At 37.6% G+C, this 14322-nt stretch overlaps 1 protein-coding gene across 13 annotated transcripts in view; it reads right to left on the bottom strand.

Annotated features, from left to right (window-relative positions):
- Positions 1-14322, bottom strand: part of TMEM117 (transmembrane protein 117) — a 564172-nt gene that overhangs the window by 461673 nt on the left and 88177 nt on the right. For all 13 annotated transcript variants that reach the window (XR_007470005.1, XR_007470004.1, XM_049694061.1 and 10 more), the window contains one exon: positions 7698-7830. Coding sequence is in view for 11 of the 13 variants with exons in the window: in XM_049694061.1 (XP_049550018.1) it covers positions 7698-7830 (133 nt within the window). In the remaining 2 variants the exon portion in view is untranslated. The remainder of the gene's footprint in view (positions 1-7697; positions 7831-14322) is intronic.

Genomic DNA, 14322 nt, shown 5'->3' with positions numbered 1-14322 from the left:
TTAGCATCTTTCAAAACAAATTCACAAACATTCCTTCCTTAGAATGAAGCTACCAGTATAAACAGTGGTAGCAGGTCAACCAACTTTGTACTGAAGAGCAAAAGCAAATGAAAATCACAGTTCTTAACAATAAAAACATGTACCAGGGCTCCTATTTCTAGACCAGTGGTGACTAGAAAGAGGAAAAGTTTGATTAAGGAATCTGAAAGCATTAGTGAAGATTTTAAAAGTAGTGAATTTAGTAAAGAAAAAAGTATGGCCTGGAGTAAAATTTCACCTGATTTTTTTCCATAAAGAATAATTCAGCTTTGGGCAAAATAACCTGCTGAAACATACATCCCTGACAAGAGAAACTGAAGCTATAAATCAGAGTCTTTTCTGATACAATGTATGGACACACTGTTGGACCAGAGTATGGTCATTCTTTCAAAAAAAAAAAAAAAAACGAGGATAAAAGAGCGACAGGCTAAGGCCTAGGTCAGCTGTACCCATGGACTTTACAAAGCATTATTAGATCTTGAACAATTCCATGCAACCTATAGACAAGTAGTCTAGGCCAGTCTCTCACGTGTTTTTCTTATTTTTCCTTGCTTGCTTTTGCTGCCACCTCTGCACTTAAAAGCCATGCATTTTAGATGTTAAGACAGTGTCCATTTCAAATATTCCCTCCTGTCTCCTCTCCTCAACCGAGCACCCTTATCACATCCCACTCACTGTGCTCACGGCGCTCATTCAGTGAGTGCTCCGTACAAGTTCTTACTAAAACTTATCAGAAAGAAAACAGAAGAGACAGAATTTACTCCATTTTCATTACACTCATCACTTAATTCTTACCTCCATTTTTTTCAGGTCCTGAATATGAATACTAATATTTATTTTTGAAATTGCCTGAATCACTTTGTCTTAATTTCTCAAATTCTGTCCCTGCAATACTTAACACATATTGATATATTAATTAATATTTGTAAAACTCCTCTGGAAAAGGCTTTGTATCTGGAAAAAATAAAACTTTTCTTTGTGATTGACACTAGAAAACATCAGCTTCTTCATATCCTACTCTAAAGAGTATGCACTCTTTGGACACTTATTCTAGTTCATAGAGGAATTTTTATCAGTGAGTCGTGTCTAATTTCCTCAGTGAGAAACACGATATTTATCCTTGTAACACTGGAATAAGTCTATAAACATATAGATGTGTATGTGTGCATACAGATGTTTATATATGCTATTATTTAAACCTGTTTTAGAACATAAAAGGGGGCCAAGCACATCACGAAAGAGGTGCTTATTAGAGAGCTCACTATGTGGATTTCTTAAAAATTGCCATTAAACACTAAGAGAGCAAATATTTCAACACCAAGTTTCAGAAATTCAGGAGGAAGAGTCTTCTTTTCAAAGGAGAGAAAACCTGCCGGTGATAACATTGAAACAGTGATGAAAACATGCCCTTTGCTGCCATCAAGTGGCTGCTTTCAGAATCTTTTTATAAGCCTCAACCACGGTGCAAATGCTTTTCTTTCCCACCGTTTCATTTCTCACACATTACACACATGTTATCCTTTGGGGGACTGGTATATTTGAAAAGACCAGGCAAGCGTTTCCTAAATTAGGGCGTAATACTATGGATGCTAAAATGTTCCATGACTAAGAAGTTCTTCAGAAAGACAACATCAAAAGGGGTTTGAAGTGTGCAAACACTGAAAAACCCTTCCCAGCCCTATGTGCCTCACTCAGTTTCTGTCAGTAAAGTCCTCAATCTGGACTTGGGAGCAGAGCTCTCCATTTCTATCCATAAAGAACTTCTAATAGATTGGCTATAAGGCACCTAGTGAACACAGAGGAAATTTTTTAAATTGGAGAGAGATTCATTTAGAATCAATTTTAATCAAGTCCTGTAACTATAGGGGAAAATGGTTTCGTGTTTCTTTCCTATTTATGTCTCGCTGCCTTGAAGCTTCAGTCCTGTATGTAAACAAGGCACCGTATTGTTGAACCGTGATTACTACATAACCCTAATTTTAACTTGGTTGCTTGCTTTGCCCCCTTTTCTTTGAGAATCTTCGTTTTTCTCTCCCAAGAGACAGTTAATTAAATACACAGCTGAATGAAAGGAGAAAGGACAATTGCTATTTTTAAAATATGCAAAATGCCACAGCAGCAGCCCCTTCATATTCTGAGAAGTCAACAGCATTCATCTCAGAGTATTGGCCCTTTTGATTGGAACATGCATTAATATGATTTTGGTCATGAAACGAAAAGCCCCAGATAAATCAAAGTGGACAAAAGTTGGAGGGAACTAAATTGCTCTGTATAAGGAAACAGAGGAATTCTGGAAGTTATTTGAGGGTGGGGAGGTACTCCAGAGAGAAGGAGAAACTTGAACCTGGGAGAAGAGAACAGCCAGGGAGACTTGGGCAGAGGGTGGAGGGTTCTAAAGTCCAAAGGAAAATGTACATGAAAACCATAAAAACCACACCTGCGGCTACGAGTTCTTGGAAGATTTTTGTGTTCTACCCAAAGCCCAATCTAAGTCAGACAAGCTTCTTGATGTTCCCTGTGCTAGTGATGTTTTCCATTCCATCCTTTCTCAGTAGCAGTTTGCAGGACCATCTAATGTGGAGGCTTCTGTTTCAATTTCTCACTTATACAAGCCCAGATCCTTGTTTCTGATGCAAATGTGAAAGTTAAAACTCAAGTTCCTGAGTCACTGCCTGAGTGTCACTTCACAGGCTCACTGCCTTGGTGTTCAGATCCTTCTTCATTTTTGGCCTCAGGGTTTTTCCTTATCTTTGGGTAAGCTCAGCTATGCATTTATAAAAAGTCTATCAGGGTTTGGGGAAAACTGGACAGCTACAAGCAAAAAAATCAAACTGGACTACTTTCTCACACCACATAGAAAACTAAACTCAAAATGGATTAAAGACTTAAGTGTAAGACCTGAGACCATAAAACTCCCAGGAGAAAACATAGGCAGTATGCTCTTTTCCATAAGTCTTAGCAATATTTTTTTGGATCTGTCTCCTCAGGCAAGGGAAACGAAAGTGAAAATAACAAATGGGACTAAATCAAACTAAAAAGCTTTTGCACAGCGAAGGAAACTATCAACAAAATGAAAAGACCATCTACTAAATAGAAGATATTTGCAAACAATATATTGGATAAGGGGTCAATATTCAAAATATACAAAGAACTCATACAGCTCATCATCAAAAGAACAATCAGATTTAAAAGAGGGCAGAGCACCTGAATACACATTTCTCCAGACATACAGATGACTAACAGGCACATGAAAAGATGCTCAACATCACTCATCATCAGGGAAATGCATATCAAAATCACAATTAGATGTCACCTCACACCTGTCAGAATGGCTGTCATCAAAAAGAACACAAATAACAAGCATTGGGAGGATGTGGAGAAAAGGGAACCCTCGTGCACTGTTGCTGGGAATGTAAATTGGTGCCACTATAGAAAACAGTATGGAGGCTCCTCAAGAAAAGAAAAATAGGGGCTTCCCTGGTGGCGCAGTGGTTGAGAGTCCGCCTGCCGATGCAGGGGACATGGGTTCGTGCCCCGGTCCCGGAAGATCCCACATGCGGCGGAGCGGCTGGGCCCGTGAGCCATGGCCGCTAAGCCTGCGCATCCGGAGCCTGTGCTCCGCAACGGGAGAGGCCACAACGGTGAGAGGCCCGCGTACCGCAAAAAAAAAAAAAAAAGAAAAATAGAACTATCATATGATCTAGCAATTTTACTTCTGGGTATTTACCCCCCCAAAATAAAAACACTAATCTGAAAAGATATATGCATCCCTATGTTCACTGCAGCATTATTTACAATAGCTAATATATGGAAATAACCTAAGGGTCCATCCATATACGCATGGATAAAGAAGATGTGGTATTACATATACAATTAGTCATTTAAAAAAAGAAATGAAACGTTGCTATTGCAAAAACATGGATGGATCTAGAGGGTATTACACGAAGTGAAATAAGTCAGACAGAGAAAGCCAAACACCATATGATCTCACTTTTATGTGCAATCTAAAAAACAGAACAAAGACACAAACAAAACGAAATGAAAAGAGTTATAGGTACAGAGAACAAACAGGTTGTTGCCAGAGGGGAGGGAAGTGATGGGGGCGAAATAGGTGAAGGAGATTAAGAGGTATAAACTTCCAGTTATAAAATAAATAAGCCACAGGTATGTAATATTAAGCATAAGGAATATGGTCAATAATATTGTAATAACTTTGTATGGGGTCAGATGGTTACTAAACTTATCATAGTGATCATTTCATAATGTGTGCAAATGTCAAATCCCTATACAGTACACCTGAAACTGACATAATATTGTCAATCAACTATATTTCAATCAATCAATCAATGTTAATCACATCTAAAAAATAAAAATAAGCAATATTAAATGAAGAGGGAAAAGAAGTCTAAGTCTGCATTGTATTTTTCAGCATTCCTGAAGGTTTTGTGGGAGGAGAGCTTCAGGTTAGCTAGTCTGCCACCTTGTAAAAAGGAAGTTGTTCATAAAATGTCTAGATGTAAAACTCTGCCCAGGATGAGATCCTTCTCTGCAGCAGAACCCTCACCTACGACCTCACACATTTATGGAAGAGGAATTGAGTTCATCTTGGTGACTTAAAGAATAAAGCATCACTTTGGTGGCAGGAGGTGTGGAGGGAGAATCAAAGGTGAGAGGAGACTTTCCCGAGTGTAGGAAATAGAGATTGTCTTGGTCCCTTCAGCACATCTCTAACTCCTCTCTTTCCCTCTCCATCTCACTGCCTCTCAGCCTGGCTTCCCACAGATGGCTGAAGCCATGAGTGAGTGTACACTTCAGGGCACTCACTGTAATGAGAGCTCCAGGAGCACGCAACTTGACTCTTATCAGGCGAGCTCTGGCTAAAACTATCAGTTCTGATCAGATAAACCTAGGGACTTTGTTCTCCGTAACAAGGGATCAAGGGACTCTGGTTGAGACTAAATTTACAAACAATTCTAAAATTGGGGGGAAAAAGGGAGGGAAAAAAGCAAATCATTCTAGGGAAACTTCTTGTTTTCCTTTCTTAAATCCTAAATCCACTCTCTGTAGGCCTCACGGCTTCTGTTTTGGAAAGGAGTTCTAAAATACATAAACACAAGTCTAGCCATCATAGAAAATCCTTGAAATCCTTTTCAGATGGTTCTAGACCGATATTCCTAGAAAGATCCACAGACCAGCACAGGTTGAAATCCCCAATGCAAATCAGATTCAGTGTAAAGAGCCAGAATTCCTCTCCACCACCAGCAATCCTCTGATATAAAACCAGCCTGTTGTCCTTTCTGTACCCTCTGGCTCCATCATTCCCTGCCCTAATCAGGATAGGCCAATGCCTCAGGTAACATGGTGCTTCTACCCCAAAGGCACAGTGGTATCCACCTGCTCTAAGAACTGATTTTCCTCCAGGTTTGCATTTCTACATTAAAGCGCTCACTAGTTCAAATGGCATGTGTTGTAACTGTTGATAATACATCTTTTATAAATGGAGATTTAATTTTTAAATGTGTAGAAATAAACCATTTTCCCCTTGCTTTGGATTTTTCTTTAAAAAGTATAGCACCATTAAAGATGTCCTCTCAAGCAAAAATCCTTTGCAACAAAGATGAGGCATATTGGTGAAGAGTTCGAGTTACATAAGACTATGGAATTTATGTAGTCTGAGAATAAAAGACAATCACCTTCAATTTTACTTAAGACAGGTACACATAAATGCTAGACTAACTCTTCTCTTATTTCCTGCACATCTCTCCTACTTCTTTCAATTTTCAAATTCAGCTTGAATGATAAAAACAAAGAAAGGCTAATAGGCATATGGTGATTGAGCAACAGGATCAACCATCATCAAATGTGTGCTAGCTTAAGAGCAGGCGGCATTACTAGAATTCACTACTTAATAGCTCAACCCCTTCTCTATTACTGCTTAAAACAGAGATTTAATTATAATGTAACTTTGGGCAAGTGACAAAACCTCTCTGGTCCTCAGTTTCTTGATCTGTAAAATGGAGATCATAAAAATACCTATTGCAGAGGGTCACTGTGAGGTTTGAAACAATTTGTGTCTCTTACTGAGTGGTCCATAACTGTTAGCTCTCACTAAGGTTAGCTTTGTTATTAGCTGTTGATTGTTTTACAATGTGCCATGGAATATCTATTATTGCATTTAATTTATTATTTTTAATTCTGCTTCTTTCCTCAGAGTAAGCACTTCTGGTTAGCACAGACCTCATTAGCTCCATATTAAAAAAAAAGTAGAATTAGATGAAAAGTCAACATCAGAGCAAAGGATATATTTTATGTACATATACTATTTAACATTTTATTTCCAGCAACAGCTTAAAAAGAGTAAGTTTTACGTGGATCACTTCCTCTTCTGGTCCCAGGGCTGAGAATGCACAGTTCCTCTCAGAGAGACTTTTGATTGTGTTAGATAAATCCAAGAACACCATTACCTGGGTCCATTATACAGGCACTGTTCCAAGGCTGAGGCTTATTCTGACTAGCCATGGGTTAGAATCTGTAACTCCACCATTGAAAAATAGACCCAGTAGGAATGGCGTCATTTGAAGCCCAAGAAATAATTACAGACAAAGCATTTTAATAACTTCCTAAAGCCTGAATATTTGATCTGCAATCACATTCTTGAATTTGCCACTTGTTAGTATGGACTAAAGTATAAACCTTGTGAAGTACCTGCTTTTCTTTTACTATTCATCTCTTTAATGGTGGGAAGAAAACAATAAAATTTTAATTGAGTTATCCCTCTCAGCACTGAACAGTGGTGGACAAAATCTATACATAACATCAAAATAATTGCACTGTGGAACTGGCCAGCAGTCTTGCCTGGCCTACATTTAGAAGAAAAGGATACGAGCTAGCTTTCCAATCTATTGGAGAGGATAGATCAAAACCTTCTAGAGGAACTACTTTAGTGTACAACAAGTATCTAAAGTGGTTTCTTATTGTCACTAATCTAATTCTTAAAGCTGTAAGTTAAGATATTCTCCTTACATTCTGCCCTTAAAACTTGTAAAGAGCAAACCAAGAACTGGAGAAAGTTAAAAAAAAAATCTACAATCTACTTGTTAGCACACCTTCATGCCATGGTGATTTGATTAGTGATTTGATAAGTATAGATTACAACCTTGGACTTAATACAGGGTGGCCCACTTTTAAAAAGGCCCATTTATAACAAAGCTCTCTCTGTTGGAACTGCCAAGAGAGTTTAAAAAAAAAAATGCCACCAGTATCAAACACTTTTATTTAGCCACGCATTGTAGAGCAATGTAATTGCAAACCTGGAGAGCTACATCTTAGGACAGTTCTACTGATTGTGTGATTATAAACAAGTCAAGAAGATTTTCTGATTCTCATACTCTCTGTCACTATAATGAAATTACTACCTGCTCTCAAACTACTCCACAGAGAAGACCTAAAGAATAAGGAACACTATATAAGTATTGCAAAGTGCGATAAGCTTCTTGGATAAGAGACTCTAAATGTCTTAAGAAAAATGCACAGATTATCCCTATTAGGGTAGAATATTTGTAACGAAGATTTAGGTTACTACAAACTAAAAAATTATTGAATTCTTACAAGTTTCAAATATAACACTCACCACAGTAGAAAGGGGAAAGACAACCTACCCCATGTTCCCATCCATTAGAAGAATCGTGTTGTATATGTGAGAAAATATGAAGAGAAAGAGAATTGTGCTGAAGAACATTGTCATCCACGATCCATGATCCTCTCGAAACATTTTTAACCGAAGCAACTGACCTGCAATATAAATATTATTGGAAATCAGTGTACACTGTAACTCAAAATCCATACAGCTTTGCTTTATTTTAGTGAATCTCTATTATCTCACAAATACTCTGAAGCCTTTGCCCTAGCACTTGTCTTACGGGTGAAACCACTATCTAATGTCCTTTTTGCTCTTTTGTATATAAATGGTGAAGTCCAAGACAACTCCCATATCATCATCCTAGAGCAAACAATACTAGTATGAGAATCTGGTATACAGAAATCATTCACTAGGCTGGCATGAAAACAAATTAATTAGAACACTATTACCTGCTACTTTTTATGTCACAAATATGTTTTTGGTTCATTTACTGAAACTACTTAAGTAAGGCAAATGGTAACGATGTTGCATAAATTCCATATAATTCCCTTTTGCTTCCATAGACCCATTCCCAATACTGGCCAGATGATAAAACCAAGTCATACTTCACTTATAAGAAGATCCAGTTGTTAAAGGTACATGAAAACATGGACAGTAAAAATAAAGTTTCTGTCGTAAGAGACAGAAGGCTTAGCATTACTCTTAGCTAAAATATCCATAACCACATACAGGCTGGTGCCCAAGTCTGTGGGGTGTGTGGGGCCTGGTGGCGTGTGCATGTGTTATGGAGTTGGTATGGCTCCTAGCAAAACATAATTTCTACCCTGATACCTAAAATTCCATTTAGAAAGACAATGGCTAAAATTGGAAAGGATGGCCAATTAATCTATGACAAAGGAGGTAAGAATATACAATGGAGAAAAGACAGTCTCTTCAATAAGTGGTGCTTGGGAAAACTGGACAGCTACATGTAAAAGAATGAAACTAGAACAGTCTCTTAACACCATATATAAAAATAAACTCAAAATGGATTAAAGTTCAAAATGTAGGACTGGAAACCCTAAAACTCATAGAGGAAAACACAGGCAGAATACTCTTTGACATAAAATTGTAGCAATATTGTTTTGGATCTGTCCCCTAAAGCAAAGGAAATAAAAGCAAAAATAAACAAATGGGATCTAATTAAGCTTAAAAGCTTTTGCACAGCAAAGGTAACCATCAACAAAATGAAAAGATAACCTACTGGATGGGAGAAAATATTTGCAAATGATATGACAGACAATGAGTTAACACCCAAAATATATAAACAGCTCATACAACTCAACATCAAAAAAACACAAACAACCTGATTAAAAAGTGGGCGGAAGGCCTGAATAAACATTTTTCCAAAGAGGACATGCAGATGGCCAACAGGAACATGAAAAATGCTCAACATCACTAATCATCAAAAAAAGGGAAATGCAAATCAAAACCACAATGAGATATCATCTCACACTTGTCACAGTGGCCATCATCAAAAAGAACACAAATAACAAATGTTGGTGAGGATGCAGAGAAAAGGGAACCCCTGTACACTATTGGTGGGAATGTAAATTGGTGCAGCCACTGTGGAAAATAGTATGGAGGTTCCTCAAAAAACTAAAAACAGAACTACCACATGACCCAGCAATTCCACTCTTGGGTATATATCAAAAAACCCCCCACAAAAACCCTAATTCAAAATGATACATTCACCCCAATATTCATAGCAGCATTACTTACAATTGCCAAGATACTGAAGCAAGTGTCCATCGACAGACGAATGGATAAAGAAGATGTGGTGTATATACACAATGGAATACTACTCAGCCACAAAAAAGAATGAAATTTTGCCATTTGCAACAACATGGATGGACTCAGAGGGTATTATGCTACGTGAAATAAGTCAGACAGAAAGAGAAATACTGTATGATGTCACTTATATGTGGGATCTAAAAACTAAAACAACCTAGTGAATATAACAAAAAAAAGCAGACTCAGATATAGAGAACAAACTAGTGGTTACCAATGAGGAGAAGGAAAGAGGAGGGGAAATACAGGGGTATGGGATTAAGAGGTACAAACTATTGTGTATAAAATAAGCTACAAGGATATATTGTAAACCACAGGGAATAGGGCCAATATTTTATAATAACTATAAGTGGAGTATAACCTTTAAACATTGTGAAACAATGTATAATATTGTAACATATAATACTGTACATCAACTATACTTCAATAAAAAAAGAAAAAAAGAATGTTAAAATGCAAATACTTCAAAGAGGAAAATGTATTAAGATGAACACTAAAGTAAAAATTACTAGTATCATAATCAGTCCAGATAAATATTTTGATTTATGATAAAGAGAACTGAGAGCACTAGTATCCTGAAAGGTGAGAAGGATTTAAAAAAAAAAATATAGGATTAAGAAAAAAATAAACATAGGTCACCCTGGCTTCTCCTAAGAGAAAGTTTATCTAAATAATGATAAAGGAGATGATTCACATATAGGAACTACAATTCAAATAGGGTAGGCCTGAAACCTTAACAATAACATTTCTCACTAGAGAAAATATTCCCTTTTTTTGATGATATGTTAAAGGTATGGGGAAAATATGTGTATTTCCATCTGTAAATGGTCTCTCTCTAGGGACAGATAGTAGCTCTCATGTAGGCTACTGAGCATAGGAAGAAATCATCTTTTAAGATTTAACTACTAATTTTCCCTTGTCCCTTTCTTTCATTAAAATAGCACTTCAGATTTCATTTGGAAACCAGGCTCACAGAAACACTACCCTAGCTAGAACTTTAAATGGAGCAAAAACGGATTTGGTTACATTATCTGGTTTCTTGGCCTGCACAAGAGAAGCAAAGGACAAATCTGAAAGTCAGGGGGAATGTGAATTATAACTGAAAGAAGAATGTGGAAAATGTTCTACTGAAGCAAAGGATACTAACGCTGCAAATTACAGCCTTACAGAACTTGTTGATTAACTGAATCAATAATTATAGAAAGCCAGGGATTTGCACGTCTCCACACAACACATTGACAGGAATATTATAAATAGATATTTAACACAGAATGCTTGAGAGTAAAAAACCCATGCCATGAATATCTTAAAGCAAGCTGTAGAGAGCATTATTTATTCTTTGAACAAATATTTAATGTGTGCTTATTGAGCAAATATTAAATGTGTGCTTACGTGCCAGCTGTGGTTCTAGGTGCTGGAGATACAGCTGTGAGCAGGGTAGGAAGTGTCCACAGTCAACCATCATTTGGATATTTAATGACAATGTGACCTTATTTTAGACTGATTTGACTCAATGTTCCCTTTGCTGCAAGTCCTTCAGCCTTGACCTATTTAGTTAATTCAGCAGTTGATATTGAAGAACTGCTAAGACCAGCAATTAGAGTTCCTGGAAAATTTAAATGCGAATTTCTTTCTTAACATATGCATATGTCAAAAAATTCACTAATGGATGTACTTTAAAAGTCAGATAATAATGTTGGTGACTTAAGAGTGCTTTGCAAATAAAATACAGTGGGTTAACTGTACATGGCTGAAATAATACAGAGTTAGTAAAATGAGAAATGTGACAGTACCATTTATGCTGTCATTGCCAAACTCATTGCCTGGCACTAATTTCAGTCATTAGAGTCATTAGAACAAAATGGCAGGTTAACACGGCTTGCAATTCACTTGAAACACACAATAAAAGTACTGCAATATATTAAGGCCAGAACTGGTGTGACCCAAATGTTGAGTCAAATCACATTAAAAATTTTTCCCATAAGCTACTTCAACTTAACTCATTGAGTGTCCATCCTAATGATAGAAAGCTGTATACACAGATGGCCATCAGCTGACTCCCCATGCAATCTAATCAAACTAGGAACCTCAGAGTTACCCCAGGATGTCACATGAAAATGCACTATCTCCTCCCCTGCAGTGTGACCATATATTTGGTTTCCCTGGGACATCAGTGGCTTATAACTGTTGTCCTAGAATAATTATTAATAGTGCCCCCTTCCTTTCTGAAGTGCACTGGTTTGGACAATAAGTCATACGCCACCTTTCCTATAGGTCACAGAATTCAGAGTTTTTTTTAACACTTTAGAGGAGTTTCAGGAGATAACTGAGTGAAAACAGTCTTCATAGGTCAACAGAGGTAAAAGACATCACTAGGAGGGGTACATTTCTGACAAGGTGATGACGACTTTTATTTTAATCATAGATATATTTGTAAATCTGAGTGTATGTTTATGTTACTAATAAAATCTGTCTTGCACTGTATGGACTATAATCTTTGATATGGTCAGGGTAATTGGAAAACAAATCTTAAAACAACCCGAAGCGTCAAGGTGGTACACAAGCCTATATCTGTGTTGGAGGTTAGGGTTGGAGGCCACAGGGATTAATTGTTACGAATGTTGATTAAAGTAAACTGAAATAGCCTAGAACCTCAGGATCTTTCCTGGAGATACAGTAGGTTTAGAACCACTAAGACGTCATAAGTTTCTAACAAGGATAATGACCTAAAAGCATATTTTAAAATATATGATGAGCTCACATATACTGTGGAAGACAGAGGTAGATGAGTGTAAGAGAATTACGGATTTTGCTGCTGTGTTCTCATCAGCAAAATAATAGAAAGGAACATTTCCTTTGTACCTCACAGCCAGACTTTTATGCTAAGTTCTGGGTTCCTTTTCTTCAGGCATAATTTTCACAAAGAGGCCTTGAACAAAGAAATAAACTAAACAATCTCAGAGGAGAAGGAGTAGAAGTGTTTGTGCTTCCAGGGAAGAGATTAATGTACTCCTGGGAAGTTGTTAAGGCAAGATTAAATAGGGTGAGGGTGTCTAGATTCACTGAGGATACAAAGAGTTTGGCCTCCAAGGTGACAGAACCTCATTTGGGTTTGATTCCATGGATGCTGGTGAAGGCCAAAGTATCAAGGGTCATGGCCTTGGAATTCAGGTAAGGAGACTGAACTGGCCCCAAAGGAAGGAGCCAATAGAGCAGCCACCCACCTTCGTTAGGAACACAGTGACCTGGTTAGGATGGTGGAGGTCATCGAGAGGACGTGACAGCTGGCTGACCCAGGAGTTGGACCTGGGCAATCAGAGGTTCCTCACCCCCTCCCCTGGCCTTGGAATGTACATTCTGCCCACTGCACCCCCAGTGGTACCGTTTTCAAGAAGACAGTCTTGAGAGAGCAATGTGTTATTGAGACCATCTGCACAGAATATGTGACGACCCCAGTTAAGGCCTCTGTATAAACTTTTGACCCTGGTGGGCAGGTATAGAGATCTACTTGTCTTGCAGCCACTCAAGACAAGCCTCATACATAAGTTCATTTGCTTGCTAAACCTACCAATCTGGAGCAGTCTGCCTCATTCTTTGGTCTGTCCTTTCCCTCCAAGAACGGGGCCAGTTTAAGATTTCACCCAGGAAGTTCCTGAGTTTGCAAACCTACACTCTCTTAGGTGGCACCATTGTGCTAAAGAAGAGGCAGAAGACCATCACCCAAGCAGCAATGGGAGAGGGGAAGACAGGTAAATGCAGACTCAAGGATTTGTTTCCAGGACCCCTATAAGCCCTGGGACTGCTTTAAACTTTAGATATAAAAAAGATGATCTAAAATATTACCAATTTTGTACTCTCTGTTCACCTTGATGAGCGGGAAGTCCAAGCAAGATTTATTTAATTTAGAGGGAAAAGTATGGCATTACACATACTACCCTGACCAGGAAATATGAAAGCAGGCATTTTCCTCAAGAGGACGCTAAACTGAAGTTAACACTACTATCCATTAAGTCTTCTGCTGCAAAATATCCTACATATGATGCAGCCGATTATAATGTATACATAATGTGTACATGCAACTATTTAATGTATACATAGATATACATAAGAAACAAATGTAATCTGCAGTTATTTAAAGGAATATATTTAATTTGTTGGGGTCAAAAAGCAGTCAAAATCAGCATAGCAGGCATTTAACATACCAGTAAGAATATTTTCTGTTGCAAATAACAAAAACAATGGTTCCAAATCCTTGCTTTTAATCACTACGGAACACTTGGACTTCAGATGTGCTCCGAAAACAGTGTTACAAAAGATATAAGTTAAGTAAATATCATTTTTAAATTAAAAAACAAACATGAAAAATAAAACAAAAAACTAATACCAGCTTAAACTATAAGTCTACAGGCTTCTCATATTTCCTAACAAGGATATTTGTTCCCTGAACAAAAAATAGTTTTCTCCTTACTATAAATGTTTAGAAACTAATGTAGATTTAGTTTAACTAAACAATAATATGACTTCAAGAAAGGCTTTATCCAGCACTCAGACAATATGACCAAGGTTTGATTTATCTGCATTTTCCAGCCCTGTTCCTTCAGGGTGGGGTCCCATCTCAGCCAGCTCCTCCAGCACATTCATACATACTCTTTGTAACCCTAAAATGACTGTAGTAATCCTGACGAATGTGTCTTCATTTTTGTCTGGGGAGGAAAGCATACTGCTTTTGCCCTAGCATTTCTTGAGAAGTCATGTGATTAACTCCACTTGGGCTTGTTTGGGTCCTGAACCAATCACCATAGCCAGAGTTACGA

Source organism: Orcinus orca, chromosome 11, assembly GCF_937001465.1.
Source record: "Orcinus orca chromosome 11, mOrcOrc1.1, whole genome shotgun sequence".
NCBI lineage: Eukaryota > Metazoa > Chordata > Mammalia > Artiodactyla > Delphinidae > Orcinus > Orcinus orca.
The sequence above is the reverse complement of the archived record's forward strand: the minus strand, read 5'-3'. Positions and strand labels throughout refer to the sequence as shown.